Source organism: Ruditapes philippinarum, unplaced genomic scaffold (assembly GCF_026571515.1).
Source record: "Ruditapes philippinarum isolate M1 unplaced genomic scaffold, ASM2657151v2 ctg757_1_1_1_1, whole genome shotgun sequence".
NCBI classification, from domain to species: Eukaryota; Metazoa; Mollusca; class Bivalvia; order Venerida; family Veneridae; genus Ruditapes; species Ruditapes philippinarum.
The window spans coordinates 391,071-414,042 of NW_026861682.1; the positions used below are offsets into that span (position 1 = coordinate 391,071).

At 32.4% G+C, this 22,972-nt stretch overlaps 3 protein-coding genes across 3 annotated transcripts; 2 read left to right on the top strand and 1 right to left on the bottom strand.

Moving 5' to 3' along the window:
* Positions 1-148: 148 nt before the first annotated feature.
* Positions 149-3,131, top strand: LOC132716498 (hemoglobin-3-like). Its single transcript, XM_060699791.1, has 4 exons — positions 149-282; positions 1,348-1,492; positions 1,982-2,204; positions 2,951-3,131. The coding sequence occupies exons 2-4, from the start codon at positions 1,365-1,367 to the stop codon at positions 3,104-3,106; spliced, it is 507 nt and encodes a 168-aa protein (XP_060555774.1). The 5' UTR covers positions 149-282; positions 1,348-1,364; the 3' UTR covers positions 3,107-3,131.
* A 10,289-nt stretch (positions 3,132-13,420) lies between these two features.
* LOC132716507 (uncharacterized) lies at positions 13,421-15,853 on the bottom strand. The gene is made up of 2 exons (XM_060699800.1): positions 15,051-15,853; positions 13,421-14,234 (listed from the first exon to the last, which is right to left on the bottom strand). The coding sequence occupies exons 1-2, from the start codon at positions 15,851-15,853 to the stop codon at positions 13,421-13,423; spliced, it is 1,617 nt and encodes a 538-aa protein (XP_060555783.1).
* A 3,215-nt stretch (positions 15,854-19,068) lies between these two features.
* Positions 19,069-20,751, top strand: LOC132716508 (uncharacterized). Its single transcript, XM_060699801.1, has one exon. The coding sequence runs from the start codon at positions 19,069-19,071 to the stop codon at positions 20,749-20,751; it is 1,683 nt and encodes a 560-aa protein (XP_060555784.1).
* The last annotated feature ends 2,221 nt before the right edge of the window (positions 20,752-22,972 follow it).

Here is a 22,972-nt window from a genome sequence, read left to right on the forward strand (position 1 = left end):
ATATTTCATAAAAAAAAAGCTAGTGACGAGCAGAAATTTTTGATAAAATTGCGTAATGTTTTTATTTTTAACAGGACGTGGCACTTTTCAACGTGCATCAAATAAAAAACAAATTACCTTGTATTATGTAATTATCTAAATACATATGAAACCATGTAACCGAGTTACTCATAGGTTTTAAAGGTTCGTGCATGGTGAAATTTCATAGATAAGTGCAGTATATCAGTATCAAAGTCCTTTCGTTTTGTTGAAATATTTATTATACATTTGGATATCTTAGCGGTATGTGCTATTTTATCTATATAAAGTTTATTTCAGTTTCATATCATAAATCTTTTCAAAGAAACGAAATGTTTTGACGTTATACTGCAAAGCATTATTTATTCTTAGGTTAAACACGAAAGTTATTATTCTAAAAATTTAACTTCTAAATGTTAATAGATATTTGAAGATAGGGATATTTTTTGTATGTTTTACAATTTACTAGAATTACTACAATGTAGCCTACCTAACTTCCTTACTCATTTTGTTTTTGTTCTTATGTGTATTAAAAAAACAAATTATTGGGTTGATATCTGCATTATGTGATCATTGCACTGACTTGTAGAACTTGCAGAACCTTTTTTTTTCTTTTCTTTTTCTTTTTTTTTTTTTCCTTTTTTTTTTAAAGGGGGGTGTTTGGTTCGGGTTTTTTTTTTCGCTTTTTTATCGAAGCGAGTGACTTTAATTTATTTTAATTACTTCTTTAAATAACCATGCACTTCATTAAAGATTATTCGGGAAAAAAATCATTTATACTTTAGCATTTAAATTGGTTAGACCAAGTCAAAGAGCAGAACAAAATATGTCCATGGGATTATCGTATTTCCTTTATGGTCGGATAGAAAAATTAAGAAAGTGCGTGAAAGTGTTTTAAATCTTTGACATTAATATCACGTGCTTAACGCGGAGCACTCTAATCCAAAGATAAATGTGTCATGCTCCAAGATTTATGATAAGGGTACAAAAAGGAACTCAAAAATGACGACAATAGTAAAATTTCCTTGAGTAACTGATACCCAGTTGTCTTTTCTCTAGATTTCTTCTTCTTTAACATTACTTTGACCTTTCTTTTATTAACTTATAAATACAAAATATGTGTTTACACATATACATCGAAGTGAAAATGATGATAAAGATAAAATAATCATATTTAATATAATCATCTAGATTACATGTGTTGTACCGATTACACTCTCATGTTACATAGCTGACCATTTTGTGAAATATCTAAATATAAGAAACTTGAGAAACAAAATCATACTCATTTTCCCTTATGTTACACTGAAAATATCAATCTACTTTCAGATTAAAACGAACATAATATGGGAGACAACCCAGACACCCCTGATCCTGGAACTGGGTTGACAGGAAAAGAGGTTGCAGCTATTCGAGAAAGCTGGGGTAAATTGACAGCCTCCTGGAAAACATATGGACCAGAGTTTTATGGCATGTATGTATATATGTATAAAGCTTCTTCATATTAGTTGCTCAACCTTGTTTGACATATAAACATAGTTTGTAGAAACATTAACATAGAAATAGATAACACAAACCCTTACATATGCAGGTTTAGCAAGTATGCAAACTTTTACATACTTTTAGGTATATAGCGTTGCATTGAGGAAATCTTATCCATTTTTTGTATTCATAGATGCGTAAATAACTAAGCAAAACTCATGATACTTTACTTTGGATGTTTGCATTATAATGTAGGAAAGTATTGGCCAATTTTGGTTGATTGGTAACATGATGCATCAATTTTTAAACATGCTAGGTTCTTCAAATAGTACGCCGTTTGTTAAAGATTTTCTAAGTAATGTTGTTTTTTTGTATACAGTCGCCCTCTGGTGAACATTTATTTTCCGTATAACTTGTAATTCATTTACAAATGGACTTATGCATGATCTGACATAATTACTTTTTATGTATTATGATACAGATTGATCGAGGATCCAGATGTACGAAAGTTTTTCAAATCATTTAATGGCATGAAAATGGAAGAAATCCGGACATCAGCCAAGCTTCGTGCACATGCAATCAACTTTAAACATGGCATTACCTCATTTGTTGATAATTTAGACGATCTAGATTGCCTAGTTGTCCTGGTTCATAAGCTAACTGCCAATCATTTTAGAAGAGAGATTCGGATAGAGCATTTCAAGGTAAAACCATTTGATATTATCAAGGAATTCCTTGTGTAGTGACATTTAAGAAAAAGTAATACACCTTTTTACAGGACAAATCTAACAAGTAGGTTAACATCAATGTTACAAGTAACGAAAATGTTAATATTTGTCGATGTGAAATGTAAGTGTTATGCTATCATTTGATTTTAATTTTACTTTTCGTTATGCTTTTGCATTAAAATAAAAAAAAACATTTAGAATATAATTTAAAAAGATATTCTGTTTTTTAATATGTTAGGCACGCTACAATTATTTTAATTTTTCATTAATATGACAAAGCTTTAGTTAATTCAGATTTTTTTAGTTTGATTCGAAGAGGAACTAAATGCTTATAGACACAATTTCATTTTTTTCCTTGAACTAACCCGAGCTTAGCGTGAAAAATGTTATTTATGGTGCTTTGACCCAACGACAATCCTTTGGTTACTTGACCGAATCTTTGAATAACGGACAAGACACTTACGGGCAGACCTAAAGTTTTGATTTTCTAAACATTTTAGATTTGTGAGAAGTTTTGAATGACATTTTCATACTCTCAAACTACTTACTAACGAATAAAGTAGCATAAAAGTATATAACACTGGGATTTTTCGAAATGAAATAAAATATGATTATAAATAAGTAATGATGAATTATCAAAAGCAAGGCGTGTTTTGTTGAGGACTATAAAACCAACAAGTAAAGGGACAAAAATTTAAACTTTCATTTTTTCAAATTTTCAGGAGGCTTTTAGATTATTCCTTAACTTCGCACAAAGTAAAATGGAAATGGATGAGCTGACGGTAAATGCCTGGGTGAAGACAGTAAAAGTTCTTGAAGATGTTATTGGTAAACACATGGACGAGTTAGACTCGCAAACGAATGATAAAGCTACTTGAAAAATGATAGGGGAGGATGCAGTAGTATAGAAAGCGCCAGCACATAACACTGTTGGAATATTTAGACAAAAGAGATGGTTTGCACATATATTTGTATAACATGTTTTTTATATTAGTTATAAATCTAATTGGTAGATTAATTGTTGGGTACAACTCTATTTTAATGACATTATATTAACATTCTGTTTGATTTTAAATAATTGATTTGTCTTACTTTGACCTTGGAACTGCCTACTAGAAAAGTGGGTGATTTTGATTTTAATAAAATAAGATGCTGAAACTTGGTTGACAACCCTGAGTAGTCTTATTGGACAGGTCAGACAAGCAAGTAAGGGCTGGCCTGACTTTAGTTTTTCATTATATTTTTCATTACATTTGTTCTTGTCTGTCGGGATCATTGATTCCAATACTTTCAGAGGATTGAATACCTCTCAAATCGGTGCTAGGGTCTGTGAGATGTTTGTGAGAGGTGTTGCACCACTTGAGAACAGATTCAAACCAAGTGTGCAATTTTCAACAACCAGGTTCTGTTTTTTTTTTGTTTTGCTGTTGAGGGATCCTCCCATTTGTTCATATTTTTATACTTACCACATTGCTAAGTTCATATATCCGCTACCATTTTAACAGTCAGTTTTACTTTAATGATGATTAAAACCAAAGATATATGAAATCCTATATTGTGTATGTTTTGATAACCATTCATTGTTGTTAGAACAATTTTGAAAATATGAGTGTGTTAAGTTTAATGCATAATTGTTTGAAACTCTACAGCATAATTCTTTTTAAAATACCCAAAAGTTATAAATATACTCGCAAGTTATTTTTATCCAAGAAATGGTACGAATATTAATGTTTTATGACTAAACTTTGGTATATTTAGTTTAGTTGCAAATGAAAGGTTTTTCACTTCTAAATCGTTTTCCTTTCATTTTATGTCTATATATCGCAAAGGCCGCCTTTGGCCTAGTTACATTTAAAAGTAATTTTTATTGAATTTAGATTATTTATATACATAAATACATTCAAGTATAGCAGTAGAATTTAGATTGAACAAATGTATTGAAAATTCTAAATTAATCACCATTTTATGTGTTGCTAAATCCAGTGCTTGGGGTGTTAGCGGTTGCTTGCATATGCCATTTACTCTCGTCCACAAACAAGCTTAATCAAACCAAGCCAGCAACGTTTTCCATTTTCTGTTTTGGGCTGCCTTTCTGGGTTTTCGTCTACATATATTGCTTTGTGTGCTATTAGATAATGGTAGGTGAAAGTATGTATTGAAAATACAATGTATAATAATGGGGTATGTTCATAGTTCTCAGGTCCGTCATTTTGATTGGTTGCTACAGTTGTATTTTTCTTATTATTAACATTTTTGCCTTACATCATTTTCAATGTATATATTTTTGTACGATAACTTGGTATCATTTTAATTCATTCTTTATGCAAATTTAAAGCCAGTGTATGTCTCAGAAACAAATAAATGTTTCCTTTTAAGGAAGGGCAAACATCTGCTTAATAATGTTTGAATAATGGTTTTTAAGTGTGTAAGAAGCTTATTACATGAAAGAAAGTAGTGCTGAATGAAATTATTCGTAAGAACAATGTAAACAAAGTAGTATTTTGACTCCCATACAAAATACTAAATCAATATAAAGGTACTAGTTTTCAGAAAGCAACAGAAGCAAAATATGATTCAGATTTATTGGACGAAACTATATCAGGACATATGATATATAAAGCTTTTCAGAAATAAAAATATAAGCATTTCTGAGGCATAATGGGTCTAAAAAAGATTTTTAAAAAAAGGAATGTTAACACATGTGAATTGTCCTGTGTTTACGATGTTGTTATCGAATGTGTTCACGAACACTTGTTACAAATTAAGAAGGGTGTGCTTATTTAATAATATGTTATTTGTATTGGTACAAAGATTAGAAACGTAAGCATTTTTGGTACATGTCCTATGGCATAGAGATCGTAACGCTTATTCGAAAAACAGGAAGTGACGTATAGTGCAGTTTTAAATTACGCAATAAAAATAGTATCACCTTGTTCTGATTAAGTATATATAATATTATATAATAATTTCTGTGTTATATTTGTAAAAAATATGTTTGCATATAATCAAATTATGGTTAATGGTATACATGTATGAAAATAGTATTATTCTTTTAATATTGTTATATGTTTGAACATTTGAAATAAAATATATTATGTAAACTTTATGCAGTTTTATTTTTTATTATATCATAAAGAAAGAACGTTAAGTTGTATTTGATGTTTATAAAGACATTCAATCTAAACGATAGATATTGTCCAGTACATTTTAAACAAGATATATATTTTGTAAATTAGGATTTGAACTATTTATCTCCTCCGAATTTCGTTATTTTTTCACTTAAAACAGTTAAATAGTCTCGAACCTTTAGACAATAGTGTAAGTTCGAGCCAATCTTAACAAAACCAGAAATAAAATATGAAGAGTCACTTGTAGGAATTGGTTTTACAGAGTTAATATAATGTTGAAAACTCAACAAAAATTTATAATAACAGATAATCAACACACCATATGGACACACGTTTACACTATATTCTGTATGTTTTATTTGATACATTCGGCATGGTTTTATTACCAAACTGCTTTAACAACATGTTGTATTTACTAACAAGATTAACAATACAAAGAAAAGTACATCAAGTCCAATAAACGTTCACTTGATCTAAAAATGTTGCTAAGGCGTAGGTAAGAAACATAACAAAATGTTTGTGAAAATACAAGTCATTTGTTCTACAGAACAATAACGTATATGTCAAATTGGTACAATAATATGAATTCAAAACAACATGGGATTTATTCATGAGCTTTGAAAATTCACACCTGTTAATTTATCAATGAACTAGTTTATGGAGTATACAAATTATTGTTAAAAGTTGAATTTAAGTGAGAAGAAACGTTTGAGAAGCTAAAACTTATTTGTTCTGCATAACAATAACTACTTTCATCTTACATGTGACTTTCATTATAATTATATGAATTCAACATAACATGGGATTTATAACGCGGACACCTGTTGATATGTGAGTGAAATAGTTTATCTAGTATACAAGTTACAAGTTATTTGAATTTAAGAGAGAAGAAAAAACGTTTGATAATTTATGAACAAATAAGTGATCCATTTTAAGTCTCGTTTAATAGTAATAGTAAATGAGAGTTCACTTTTTTATCTATATTATCACTCGCAGCAATTTTGAAAGAAGCGAAGTATATCATAAATATGATATTACATATCTAGACGTACACATTTTCGTACTTAAAAGTTTGTACTTAAAGTAACTATTTACTATCAAAGAAAATATAGGGTTGTTCAATCATAATACAAAATATTCAGGTCACTTCCAATTCATATATGTTAAAATAACAATTTAAAAGAGATTATGTGTTACTTTATTGTATGCCATAAAATGAATAGCTATTTAAAGTTTATTGCAGATCTAAACGCTTTAAAATGACAGATCCGCCTAACGAGATTTTGTCAATAAAACAGCACTATTATTTCTTTTTTTAACAGTTTAAATAAATTTACATAAATTACAACGTTTTCTCTATGACCCCAATGCCATTTAATTACCAATATCTATTTGAATTTTTAGCATAAGAGCGACAGAATTTAAATTATTTCGAATACATTCTGAATTACAATTAATTTTACGTTATTTCGTTTATTTTACGACAATCGTAAAGTTAAATGTATAATAAATGCTGTAACATTGTAACATTAACCAAAAAGTGTTGTAGTTTTCATATTAAATCCCGCTTTCAGTTAGATTTAAATCAATTAACTTTATTGTACAAAAATTAAAACACATGATTTCGTTTGTTGTGCAAACACTTCCTTTCAGCTGAAACTTATATTCCAATGGTAGGATACTACGTCATCACGCATCTGCTGAATGGTCCCAATCGAAAAAAAATTGTTTGTAGAAAATTTGTCGACGCGGAAGTTAGATACGATTTTATTATAAGCAATTCTTAAAGTATCAAAATAAAATGTTGCGCGCCAAAGAATGGCTATATCACTTGAGATAATGACCAAAAAAATGTTGTTATATTTTCTGGATTAGGCCTTACAAAACTCAATAAGTTGTTTTCTCCAAATGCTCCTACGTTTCCTACAACCTATGAGAAATCATCTTTGAAACCTTCTTGAACATAAGTATAATGAAATAATCAATGTTTATTTACCTTGAAGTAACATATACTACTAATTCTTATTCTGTCAGGCAAAAGCATATTTCGCAAACCATTGCCGTATAATGAACAGAGCAAGGTGACTTTTAGGTGTCTTCATTTCATTATAATTTTAAATTGGTCGCCTGACAAGGCAAAATTGATAGTGTTGCAGCATAGCCTAGGTTTGATTGAGTCTGTCAATGGTTGATCGTGGAATTACGCTCCCTAGCACCGACTATAGCAGAATTCAATATCTAAACATGAATGAGGTCTGCAGTTGAGAATTCATAAAAATCTATAATTGTTTTCATAAATTTCATAAACAAGATATTTGTCTGCGTCTCTTAAAACCGCTATCATTTTTGTCAACAAATGAGCGTAATAATATTAAAATATTAAAATACATCGTTTTCATACATGCTATATATTTTGTATTATGTTTTTAAAGTATCTAATAAATACAATGTTATTATAAACATGCATACAGCAATAACAATTTCATGACTTTACATAAACTAGATACATAAATTTACAACAATGACATAGCTGTTCTAAATTTATTTGTAATTGCAATAACAAATTTCACGCACACGTTTTACTTTAAAAAAATTATATGCACCAACAATTTAACATAAACATTTTATTTTTATATGTAAATTACCTAAAATTTCACTTTTTCATATCATTATGATACTTACTATAGTATTGCTTAAGCCGGTGATAAAGGGCATGAATGGAAGCTTGTTAGTTGTATGTACTACCATCCATGAACAGGATCAATTAAACGAATGCAAGATGTAATCATTTTAGGGTTTTTAGGCGTTTAAACTTATTCGTTTTCAAATATACGTTAAGTTAGTATTACAATTTCTCAAAAGTGTAAGTAAACCTTCTATCGCTACATTTCAGTTATAAAAGGATATTTTACAAATTTAAGCACATTCGTCGATGTAAGTTACGTTTGGATGTCACGTTTACAAAAAAAGTTATCTTAACCCTTAGCCTGCTTGTGGCAATATTTTCCACCCACGAGACCAGTGCAGACAAAGATCAGCCGGAACACCGGTGATGTCCGTCTTACCATAGTCTGCACTGCTCGCTCTTCAGTCAATATATATTTTGAAATTTTCTATAAAACTGAGGAATGGTTCTGTTCAGATTGAAAGACGGACAATTCAATTTAAGATATTAAGCGTCATGATAATGGCTTAGGCTGAAATGCAAAATTCACAATTGATATAATTTGAAATAAAGCAAATAGTGTTTTCTTATACCGAAGAGTACAGAGTATACATGGATAGGAAAGAAATGCCGCACCAGTCTGGGAAAGTAATTAAAGTTTCGGCAACGAATATTGACAAGTTATGTAACCTAGAGTTACTTGCACGTAATTAATCTTAAAGTAAAGGAAACTGTCTCACTTTGCAATTTGTAAAAGTAAAAACAGATGAGTTCGTTATTTAGCGTGTAACGTAATAAATTGCACGGTTATTAAAATGCTTTTAAAGTAATTTTTCACATGAGTTGATTTGCAGAAAACCATGAAATTATTCCCGACTGATAACTTGCTATTTCTTTATTATTTAATTATAAAAGCTGCAATATATCAATGCACTTTTCAGTATAATATTTCATTCATGCAATTAACGTTTGAGAATAAATATGTTTTGGCTCATTCATTTTCTTCTCGCATAATTCTCATCGATGAACATGCATCGGAGCAGAACTACCTTAAAAATAAATGATTTCATGAAGAACCAACGTGATAGATCTATATGTTCCATTGATTAGTTTCATTTAGAGTAAAATAAAGTTTGTTTCCCAAAATTTGACAAACAAACTAATGTATTTGCATCTAAATACATGTATTGACCTACAAATGTGAGGGTGGCAATCTGTTTATAAATAACAGAACAGGGTTTTCAGCAAAAGTTAAAATTATCGTTAGCCCACAGTCTAAGGAGCGTTATAAATGAGAAAAGCTATCCAGCTTACTTGTGGAATCGATGGTTTTACTTAGGTGCAAGCTCGTGCCTGAAATAATGCACGTGTCTGAGATCTTCCTTCACCAGTAATTTTTAATCTTCTGTCTTCGTGCGATGTTCAACACTATCAATTAGAATATAATTATAGTGAAAATAAGTTTCGGCAATGACTCCCGATATTTTAAGGAATTGACAGACATAAAATTTGAAAAAGATCCTTTTCTCGTAAAGAGCTTTTTATTTTCTTTCTTTCTTTTGTATTTGTTATTTTTTTATTCTTGCATTTTGCATTCTCCGAACAAAAGGTTGAAAGTATTTTAAAATTTCATAATTTCTTAAATATTGTAAGCTTAAAGTAATGCATCATCAAGTTATCTAAGTTTAAGTCTTATTCATAATTATGATTTCCTATTAGGAGGCATTTAGTACATGTTTTCTACGCTTAAACGTTTACTTTTGCAATATGGTTGAAGCTTGGAGACAACTCCTGCTTTCAAAACATTTTAGTCTTTGCATAGTTACAGTTCTTATTTATACAAACCAGTCAAAATGATGTCTTATAAATGATTAAACCAGCGAATACGTAAATAATATGTAAACTGTATTAGTATTATTACATTCTAGAATAATTTTCAAGTGCTATTTTAATAAAATGCATTATTTATAAAAGAAATCCCATTTAAGTTGATATGATTCTCAGTCTTATTTCCAGAAGTACTCAGAGGAAATATTGAAATAGTCTAGTATATTATATTGTTTAGTGACCAGGTTATTTCCAAATTCTGATAACATCGTACAATGTACTGTATATATCATTTTTAACTTTAGATAGGATCTTTGCCATAAATCTTTATTTTCAACTATAAATGTAATTACGGTAGTCGATTGAATGTATAACTTCCTTAATTAATCCTCAATGTGGATATAGTATTATATAAAGGCTTTAATTAAGAAAAACACAACAAAGTGCCCTATGCATACACTCTTTAAATGATCATTTCACTAAAATATGAGAAGTACTTTAAATTTCAGTTGATTATATTGAATAGAATATCATTTCAATAAATTGTCGGAAACACGCGATGTTATTCGGTTATCTTTAGACAATCAGAAGTATTATCAAAAATCAATACTTATATAATATCTAGAACAGAAAGCACTCAATCTAAGATACTTCAATGTATAAATAACACTTTTTAAAATCTATAAAATTTACTTTGATTAATACTGTAATTCATTTTTAAAAATGTAAAATGAGCAGTCACGTTTTTGATGTTTTAGAGACGATTCGCACACAATTTAAGGAATGCACTGTCTTGACAATAGCTCACCAACTTCATACTGTGATGGACTATGATAGGTATGACACTTTATTTCAATTTCGAAAAATCAGCGAAAAATCGGTGTACTGTTAAATGTGATTTAAATTTTTTAATAGGTTCATGTACATCAATGACATCCGAGCTCTTATTTATTTGTACTAAAATAAAGCTATATATCTTATAATTAAACCATATCTGGCTGACTAAAATTTAATAAACGCAAGGAAGAAACATTATTTCATAAGCATAGCAATGCCGAGCGTCTGCTACACCAACCCTCTCCCATATCTAATCAAGGGAAATAACCGTTGTTGGGATTTACTGATACACTACAAACTTTTCACAGCTGTTACATCCCCTATATAAAAAACTTGTTGAATAGACAATTGACGGACGTACGGCGCAAATTAATGAGAGATTTAAATAAAGACCGATTGTAGTAGATTCTTACGGTGGCACAAAGGTGACATGTGCCACGAGATACTATGTCGTGGCCACGAGTAACTAAGTCGTGGCCACGAGATAGCTAAGTCGTGGCCACGAGATACTATGTCGTGGCCACGAGTTACTAAGTCGTGGCCACGAGATAGCTAAGTCGTGGCCACGAGATACTATGTCGTGGCCACGAGATACTATGTCGTGGCCACGAGTTACTAAGTCGTGGCCACGAGATAGCTAAGTCGTGGCCACGAGATACTATGTCGTGGCCACGAGTTACTAAGTCGTGGCCACGAGATAGCTAAGTCGTGGCCACGAGATACTATGTCATGGCCACGAGTTACTAAGTCGTGGCCACGAGATAGCTAAGTCGTGGCCACGAGATACTATGTCGTGGCCACGAGTTACTAAGTCGTGGCCACGAGATAGCTAAGTCGTGGCCACGAGATACTATGTCGTGGCCACGAGTTACTAAGTCGTGGCCACGAGATAGCTAAGTCGTGGCCACGAGATACTATGTCGTGGCCACGAGTTACTAAGTCGTGGCCACGAGATAGCTAAGTCGTGGCCACGAGATACTATGTCGTGGCCACGAGATACTATGTCGTGGCCACGAGTTACTAAGTCGTGGCCACGAGATAGCTAAGTCGTGGCCACGAGATACTATGTCGTGGCCACGAGTTACTAAGTCGTGGGAACGAGATAGCTAAGTCGTGGCCACGAGATAATTAACCAATCAGAATACACTATATATATTATGAATTTTTTTAAACTTGACAACTTACTTATTAATCTTTGAAAATATTGAAGATATTCACTTTGAACTTGTCTATAAGATCATATTAGAAAGTCACCCCCCAAGGCCCATCAGACATTAATTTTTACTATAGCTCTTTGTTGGGCAAGTTTGTGATCGAATTGGTCAGTTTGTACGTGCTACGGCCTGTTAATTTTGTTTATACGATAACATGAGAAGGAATAAGTCCTGGTTATTTTTGTAAAAATCAGGGTCACAGTGACGCTAAACATGAGAAGGAATAAGTCCTGGTTAATTTTTTAAAAATCAGGGTCACAGTGACGCTAAATGTGAAATTATTGACAAGTCAAAAAGATGTATAAATGGCATTTTTTCATGCTGGTGAAAAAGAGGCATCTTTGTACTATAGCTATGTCTAGTTAATTAGGGAAATTCATATAAATGGTGTAATCTGATTGGTTATTTATCTCGTGGCCACGACTTAGCTATCTCGTGGCCACGACATAGTAACTCGTGGCCACGACATAGTATCTCGTGGCCACGACTTAGCTATCTCGTGGCCACGACTTAGTAACTCGTGGCCACGACTTAGTAACTCGTGGCCACGACATAGTATCTCGTGGCCACGACTTAGCTATCTCGTGGCCACGACTTATTAACTCGTGGCCACGACATAGTATCTCGTGGCCACGACATAGTATCTCGTGGCCACGAGATAAATAAAAACACACACATATCACCTTTGTGCCACCGTACAAATCCCTGTGATAGCGGAAAAGCGGAAAAACATAATCATACATTATATACAGAAGGTCACACCATAAATAGAGAATACCATGCTAGTGTCTGATATTATAAAATTTATCAGGCAAGGCTAAGAAAAAAAATGAAGGGCGAGGCTCTGCCGAGCTCTTCATTTTTTTTCGTGCCGAGCCTGATAAATTTTATAATATCAGACACTTGTTTGGTATTCTATTTATCATGTTTTCAATTTCAATTGTTGTTTGATTTTTTTTTATTTTAATTGAAACAAAACCCTATCCAGAACCTCTCGTGTTCAGACGGCGCGCAATAATATGTGAAATGTCAAATAAAAAAGAAATAGTCCCGAATGTTTTAGTTAATTGTAAGTGACGCGTTCATATTCAAAATTTTTATTCGATTCAAAGTTTATCAGTTAAATATTTCCAACCCAGTAGCAGGAAAAAATATTCCATTACTTTTATTTCATTTCGCAAATTTCGCATATTTTTGATATTTTGGCTTCATGTCGCCATCTTGAATTTACCGACGTATGGATTACGAACGTTGAACGAACATAATCGATAAATGAAAATTGGATATAATGTCTGGGTTAAATGGATTTATCAATTCACAAAATAAGATTACGTGTTTTATTCAATATCAAGCGTTTCATGAGACATATCAGTGTTACATTAATGAACAGGATATGAGAAAACACAAAGTAAACAAGATTTGAAAATGTCGTTGAACAGTGTTGAACAGCTGATTTCACGGAAAATGGAAATTTTAAGTTTGCCAGTTCATCGTCAAGTGTTTATATGTTTTAAAGTGAATTTACCGACTTGAATAAACATTCAGGTTGTTGACATGCAATACTGCGCCATAAAATAGCGAATTTAAGCTGTTGCTGGATAAAGCAATCTGCTGTGATGAGTGGGTGGGGTAACTGATTTGGCCAGGATTCATTTGGCCATGTGACTCCGTTGAAACTGCAGAATGAGATATGGAAATGGACTCTAATGACGTATTTGTAACAGTGCCAGTTTGATCTGTAGATGGCGATGGAGAATCTGACCGTGTAACTGTAGCTGATGGTCCAGTGGATGGATTGCGGACTGATGCCAAAAGGTTAGAGCACTCAATTTGCCTTTCTTCTGAAATTTCACTATAATTTATAATAGATTGAACATTTTTGTGTCCACTTATTGCCATAATATCTGTGGGTGCAATATTGGAATTTCTCAACTTTTGGACGAGATGCTTTCTTGCAGAGTGATTTGTGATATTCTTATCCGGGTTTAACTCGGCATCTTTAGCCATTTTTTTAAGAAGGCCTCCAAGTTTCTTCACACCAACTTTCTGGTTGAGAAACCACTGGCATTGACCATTAGGTTCACTGTTAATAGGGATTGTTCTTGGTGCAATATAAAATGGAGATTCATCAGAAAGGCATGCTGCTGGACGCTTTTCAGCGTATCTTTTGTAGATTTCAATAGGGTCCCTATCATCACCTGGAATTGAATACATTCGGGGACTGACTTTCCTTACATCACATACATTTTCGCCATTCCTGGTTTTAGTTTGGCGTTCATTGAATTCTAAATACTCTAGACCCTCTGATGTTTTGCCAAGTTTGATATCTCCCCATCTGAAAATAATATAAAATGTAATGTGTTAAGTAATTAATTTATTAAAAGAGTTATAAATATTTTATTTAGATATTTTCTAGAATTTGAAAATTTTTATTATTGTAAGAATAAACTTCAGATGCTTTGTTTAAACCAATATTTACTTTGTATGTTAAATTAAGATTAGATACAAATGGGCGGGACATGAAAATTTATTTATAAAATAAAATTTTAATGCTGCTGCAATTTTTTTTACAATTTTGGGAAAGACTCTGGTAATCCATGGGACTTTTTGATTGGAAATAGTCTGATAATAAGTGTTAATGTATTATTTGGATGGAAATAGATTTTATTGTGAAATTTCATGTTAGTAATATGTTAATATATTTCATATAAATACTGGTTTTGAAGCCTGTTGTTATTATTAAATATTTTAGTATAAATTGAAATAGATTTATTTTGCCCGTGGACTATATTTTAGCATATTAATAATATTTTTAAAATATTTCACTTTAACATTGTTAATATTATATTTCCTTTGGTTTATAGAGCTGACATCGATAGTGATGTTGATATTTTTCTGTCAATCAGTCATTGATACTAACATATTGATAATTGTTTCCAATTTATAGTACATTTTTATAGTTCCAATTAGTGCCTTTTGTAAAAAAGCAAGTCCCCGGGGTGTTAAATAGAGATGATACGGTATTTGAAAAATCAATAATTTAAATAAATTATGAAAATTCACCTGAATTACATAAAAAAAGCAGTTGGCCAAAGTATATTTTTTATTTTAATATTATGAAGTTATAATGATAATTAAACAAACATTCTACCTGAGATTATACTGCTCTGTCGTCCCTCTAATTCCAAAATGAAGGCAATTGTTCCACCAAACAGTGTTGAGTAATGCTGTTGGTGTCATGGCACCAAGTACACCTTTCATATACATTTGATCAACTTCTTTATCGGAGAGTGACGATGCAACTCGTGGTTTATTGCCTTTTCCCAACTTTTTTAGACATTTTTGTTTGGCCTTTAAGGCATCTCTTGTCAAAGAAAATTGTGGGCCATTTCCTCTCATTATTAGAAATGGATATTTATTTCTCTGCAGTTTTCGGTCAATACTACTGATAATGTTACGTAAAGAACTCGGTTCATATTCGGTACCATCTGCTTTCTTTATAGACAAAATAAAGTTTGCTAGATATGAGTCAAGTTGGTCAATGCTAATCTCATGTATCTCTCTTTTTTCACCTTTTGTTTCCAGAAATCTTCTGAACTTATTTATGTCAGTTAGAGTTTTTCTCATGGTATTTTTGTTATCTTGCTCTTCAATGAACTTGTTAACATCATTTGAGGATAAATTCAAAAATTCTGATGTTTCAGGAGGCTGTTCAGTTGAAGTTGGCAATTCAAGTTGGTTTGCAGCAACAGAGATGGACAACAAAGGAGCACTCTCAGACAGGCTGGTTTCAACAAGGCTAGGTGGTGGTGTTGGTTCCATTTCATCATCAAAATCAGTAATTTCCAGACTGTATTTATTCAGGAAATCATCAGGATCAATTTCTTCAACATGTTGTGTTTTAAGCTGATCCCAAATTAAGTCAAATGTGGTTTGACTCAAATAATCAGACATTTTTGACTGAATGAACTGCTCAGATTTTGGATTTTATCAGAATAGCAGAAGACAAGCTGATAAATTCTCTCCTTATTATTATTATTTTATTTAATTTAATAAAAGGACTAAAAAATTTTTAATTTATTTTAATTTATTAAAAAGTGTGAAGCAATACAACAAAATAAAAATATAACAGTAACAATTTTTTTTTGTATTTTTAATATGCTTTATTTTTATCGTATCAAGATAATGTAGTATCCAATGTAAACAGTAGACCGGAAATGACCCGAAAAAAGTAGTTCCGTCAAGGTCAAAATGTGTATTGATGAGGTGTCTGATAAAGCTTGGGGTGACTGATAAAGCTAGGTTTATCGGGCATGCACTTTATCAACAGAAATCAATGTAATGACATGATAAGAAGTATATAGCAGTCCATTATCAAAATTATTTCCGATGAGTTGACATAGTGTTGCTAGCTCTTCGTCCGCTTGAATAAAATAAAGAAATGTTTATCGCTAAAATATCTGAAAGGAAGTTTATTCTGATCTCTTATCAATATTCAAATATGACCTGCTTATAGTTGATTAGTTTAAAGGGGAAGGCAAATTCATAATTGGGTTGGTAGTTAGATAACGGAAAGAAGTCAATTTTCAAAATTGTAAATTGATCAAAATGTGTTGAAATAGACTCATGTGGTTATTTTTTCAACGGTGTCAAAATCTAATTTTACACAATCAGTCATGTCAAAGTATACCCGTATCAATCGATAAAGCTACACTCTTACATCCCGGCAGAGCCCGGTAGATGATCCGGGAACGACCGGGGTTCGACTGGGAACAAGCGGATTACATCCGTAACTCTGCCGGCAACGTCCGGGATGATCCGGGAACATCCGGCATTCGACCCCGGATGGAATTAAATATTTAATATCACTGGGATGGTCCGGGATGATCCGGTAAGTATAGCTTTGCCGGCTTCATCCTTAGCTCTGCCGGGAACGACATGGGTATACACCGGGGATGATCCGGGGCATGATTTAGCCGGTAGAGCTACGGTAGAGCCCCGGCGAATGCTGGCAGAGCCCCGGTGAAGGCCGGCAGAGCCCAGGTGAATGGCGATGGAGCTACGGTTGATCTCGGTAGATCTCCGGCAAAACCCGGTTCATTTCAAAAGAATCACGACAATTTGCGATGATTTCACTTGTTTGTATTAAAACCCTTCTCATTTCCCTTTTATCCAGTCTTGCATAAGGATTTTTCAGAAAATCATCATGAATTACTGTCCTGGAACAATAGATATCATACATGTATTAAATAAAAGTTATGTATCAATGTAATCATTTTCGCGCGTTTTCAATCCACCGGGGTTCTACCGGAACTCTGCTTGGATCGTCCTGGGCTCTGCCTGGATCGACCGGGGCTCTGCCTGGGTCAACCTGGGCTCTTCCGATGTCATCCGGGAACGACCGGGGAAGCACCGGCATGAACCGTAGCTTCACCTGGGCTCTGCCTGGATGGTCCGAAGCGCATCCTGGGTGGTCAAGTGGGAATTACCGTAGTGTTGCCGGGGTAAGTGTGACTGCAACAATAATTTCATCCCGGATCGTCCCGGATCATCCCAGTAACTTACCGGGGTGGTCCTGGGCTCAGCCGGGAGTAAGTGAGACCGCTGCTCGCCACTGGATTTAACATTTTCTCATTCCTTCAAAATGTAATTCGAAACAACATTTACGCTCGTCTAGGTAAGTTAAATATTCAGTAAAACAATTTCAAACAATAAATCAAACGAAGTAATATATACCTTATAAAAGAAATGAAATTGACATAGATTTTTGGGGCTGTGTCGCCATACCGTCTGCCCATGTTAATGCTGTACACATTTTACCTAAGTTTACGGTGTTAGAGGCGATAATTATCGCGTGTTACTAGCGAAATATTGTGAACGAAATAGGACACCAATATTCGATATATTTGAAAGGGTACTGGAGAAACGGACTGGGTATGACGAAATGTTACATACACTGTTACAAGTACGACTGTGTGGTGTATTCTATTAACGATTTTTACAGTTTTACCTCTTAATTGATTCGTATTTTCGTAATAATCTGCATTTGTTAATTTCCACATAATTTAAACAATGTTCTCGACAAGCATAAAACGTAGGACAATGCACTTGATATTGATATTTGTAGAAAGTTATTGAGCATATGATAGGCTATGTCTAGTTTGGATTTAGGAAAAGTTTCTCATTTAAATTTATAAAAGTAATACAGTGACTGATTTACGCCATGTTTTGTTTTTGCTTCTTTGTCTCCAAAATTTATTGTGTCATATTTTCGCCCTCCATCTGTCGTACTTTTGCTTTTTTTGCCTCGAAAATCCAAAAAAAAGCGAAAAACACGAACAGCTGACAAATTAAGTTCCACCTTTGTCGTCTTTTCGTGTTTTCGCGCTTTGTACATTTTAGGGCTAAGAATTCAAATTCTAATGATAATTGAAGCCCAAAATACCTCTCTACCCCTTTAGAAAGCTCTTTGTATTATTCAAAAATTGCTGCGTTACATCAATAGCCACCGAGTCAGCTACGCTCATTAGAGAAGTTTTAACTAAATTTGGTATTATACCCTCTGATACGAACGTCCCCCGTGTGCAGACGGTAACAATTTAAAATACAGGTCTTAATTATAACACTTTTTATGATGTTTTAGAAGCTATGTTTATACCTGTAATGGTTTATAAAATTTACCCTATGCAAAACAGTATGCTATTTTCATACATGTTTATTCTATTGAAACGTAATCAGTACATTCATGTGTTATCAACTCGTGGTGACGTTTTATCTCCCTTGTATTCCATATAATAATAACCTAGTTAAATTTAACTTCCTTGGTGATATTTTCGGAAAATATTTCTTTATGGCTTTCAAAATGTTAGACAATATTCGTCATGTTAAAGGATTTTAATTAGTTTTATTCAATAGGAAACATTTACGATATTGTAACAATACAAAACTTGATATTGGGATTTATTTAATGTCAATTTGGCAGTTTTTCATGTTCAGGCACGAATTAAATAATTAGTGTTTTGATTTTGTGCACAATAAACACTACGAAGTTAAAAGAGAATTACTGGTATATAACCATGAAATAATTATATGATTAATAACCAAATTCTTATTTGTTAGAATATGTGTTTAAAGAAAACATATTGGACATTTCGTTGATTAAATTTGAAATGGAAGTCTCTGGACGTAAGGAATCTTCTGTTAGATTATGCCAGCCATGTCAGCGTGACGGTGATACTGTACAAGCAGATGGCTATTGCGATAATTGTAACGAGTTTATATGCACATCATGCACAAAGGCACACCGGAAGTTGGCAACTACCAAACATCACGTGATCAAACCCAAAGATGAAATATCGACATATGAGAGTCAAAGTGACCCGTGCACTGAACTGTGTGATGTTCATGTAAACGAAATAGTAAAGTTTTATTGTCAAGAGCACGACAGCGTTGGTTGTGGAGATTGTATGGTACTTCAACATACATCTTGCAAGGTTCAGCTCGTTTCAGATGTATCTAGTAACTATGACAATAGTGTGGACCTCGTTTTAATTAAACATAGAATTGATAACCTGAAGAAAAACATTGCTTCATGCAAAGATAAAATAAAATGCAGTTTGAAAGAAGCGGATGAAATAAAGATTGAGGTCGTTAAAGAAATTAAGCTTTTTCGTAGAGAAATGGATGATTATCTAGACAAAATGGAAGCAGACCTTTTACAAAAAGTTAATGAAGTGAATGATAGAGATGTATCATCTCAGAAAAAGCTTCAAGATCAATGCGAGGCCTTATCGGATGAAATGAAAGAATTTCAAAGAAAGCTGGACCAGTGCAAAGACAAGATCAACAATTTGTTTGTGACATCTAAACGTGTACAGACGAAATTGGTAAAATGTCAAAAAAATAATGAAACCATTTCAGCCAAGAGTCAGATAAACACTTTAAATTTTAAAGTATCTGAAGATTTTGATACTTTGAAGAAACATAAAACACCCCTTGGCAGTGTTATAACACAAGTAAAAGCATTTTCGGGGCAATACAAGAAATGTATTAATGACGTGAAGGCACATTTTGTTAACAAAGTAAATTGCCAGGCAGAAAACGAAGGAAATTGTGGTATTACAGGAATCACAATTATATCTGAAGCTGAAATTCTGTTAGCAGACATCAACAACAAATCGTTAAAAGTTTTAAATTACAGAGATAATAAAATCACATCAACGTTGAAACTGTCAGATTATCCCTTTCAAATAACCACAATCAGTTCATCATCTGTTGCAATATGTTTACCAAATGAAGGCAAAATCTTGTTTGTGAATACGCAAAGTGGCTTGACTGAAAGTCACAGTCTGAATGTCGGGAAAGGATGTCAAGGTATACATCATCGCAATGGTATAATGGCAGTGGCCTTTACTAAACCTCCCGCTGTTCAAGTATTGAACATGGAAGGTCATATCCTTCATGAGGTTAGAGATACGAGCATATTAAAATATCCAGTATTTTTACATCTGAGTAACGCTAATGAATTTATGTTTGTGTCTGACAGAGACAACCGTGCCGTGTATAAATTTACACTCCAGGGAGAACTGATATCTCAAAATAAAACCGAGAATAATAATATACCAACAGGCTTAACAGTTACAAACTGTGGATGCGCTGTTGTTTGTTATTATAGAAAAGGTGATTGCCTTGAAGTTATTGTACCTGGATCGAGAGAGATTCTGCCTTTCAATGCGCGGCATGTATTGGATCCACTTTATATCAGCATTTCTGAAGAGCAAAATACAATGTTCATCAGTGAATTTCTGACCTCTGTGGATTGCAATTTCATTAAAATATTTAAACTAAAGTAACATTGAGGGCTGTGTCACAAAATAAATAAGCTTCTATAATTCAATTGTATGGCTTTTGTCCGTGCCAAAGGGAGATAAAGTTAACAGTGTTATATTTACAATACTATCGCCATGTTTATCTTTATTGAGACACTTTACAAAAAAAAGGAGGAAAAGATGTATAAGAATAGTCACGTAATAAATGTTTTGTAAAAAACACTTATAGCGTTAAATCAATGTTATAAATCATGTTGTTAATATACTGCACGGTTTTTTTTATAATTCTTACTTCATATTCTTTGTTAACAGTTATATCAGGAAAATACAAGACGTATAATGTGACTAAATTATGTCGAGTATTAAATTTTTAATTCAAATGTCTTTTTTTTTCTTTGAGAATTGCATGCCGTCAGCACAAATCCGCTTAAGTATTTTTTCTGTGATTAATTTTAAATAATTATATACTCGCCTTTTTTGAAATTTAGTATTTTTTATTTGGGTTAACAAACAAACATTTTAAACAATATATATTTAATAATTACAGTTTCGTCCTTGATATTTTATATTTTACAAAGGTGACATATCAAACAAAGCAAAAATTATTTTCAAATTCATTGTTACATTGAAGCATTCTGGTGTATTTTATAAATACGAAAGACCGGAAGGGTCATTTCAACTTCATGAATTCTCGATTTCATCTTCATGAATTCACAATTTTAACTTCCTGAATTCCCGTTTTCAACATAAGGAATTCACGATTTTAGCTTTATGAATTCCCGATTTCCGAATTCATGAAGTTGAAATCGTGAATTCGTGAAGTTGAAATCGTGAATTCATGAAGTTGAAATCGTGAATTCGTGAAGTTGAAATCGTGAATTCATGAAGTTGAAATCGTGAATTCATGAAGTTGAAATCGGGAATTTATGAAGTTGAAATCAGGAATTCATGAAGTTGAAATCGGGAATTCGTGAAGTTGAAATCAGGAATTCATGAAGATTAAATCGGGAATTCATGAAGTTGAAAAGTCTCAACCGGTCTTTCGTTATTTTAAATTAAGAATGTTACCACAATTTTTCTTACTTTATTTATTGCTGTGATTTTGATACGTTAAAACGCTTTCATTTGTATTCTTTGTATTATATCGGAATGAAAAATAAAAACACAAAAAACAACAAAACTACAAATATATGATTTTTGTTCCGTTTGATTGAAGAAGACCAAACCGGAAATACCCTATTTTGTATTTTGTGTCGATCCGTGTATCACAGGATAAAATATAACTCCTGTATTATATATTCCAGCAAATGACAGACGCTTAAACATGTACATGTATGTATTGGAAATGGTATGTAGCTCATCAGATCAGAACGTGATCTTGTATAACCGACGTAGATTATTTACATTCACTGACAAATGATGCTAAATTTATACGGTCAGCCATTTTGATGTAAGATTATTAAAGGTTTGTGTGCATTGTCGCATTATGAGGTTTATTCTACAGTTTTTACCGACATGGGGTTATACTTATACCAAATATACAACAATTACAAAATAAATTGCGAGGTTAAAATGTAATGATCGTAAATAATTATAGAATAACGCATATTACGCGCATAAGGTCTTGTAAGAACGTTTGTACGTACATGTTTGTATGTAACATTTCTTCATATTCACTTCGTTTCTTCAGAACCACTTCAATTACATGTATATCGAATATTATTCAACTTACGCAAAATGTTTACGACATAAACATATACAGACGGTATGGCAAAACCACGCCAGATATCTCTGTGAATATCGCTTATCGTGACTATAGTTTTTTTTAAGGTATCACCATATTTCATACATCGTAAAAATTGTTTTGTTGAATATTGAACTAAGACGCATGTCAGAGAAAATGTTGTCACGAGATACATTTTGAAGTCAATCTTCATTTTCAACCTCAACTCTTTATAATCATGCATGATTGTTGAAAAAAATAGATTATTTATACATTTGTAAGAAACGATTCGAAAATATGATTTTATAATATTTTTTGCTTACTTCCAAACATTTGGAAAGCTAAATGAATTAAAGTTCGTGTCATTTACAGTTTAATGTAATAAACATTTTAATAAATAATAACAGTTTCAAAGTCCAATGACCTACCTGTTATCATACGAAATAATTTTAATAATATCTTATCATACTTATGTAAACAGTTTTGATGATATCGGATGAGTCAATTACAGTGATTTATGAA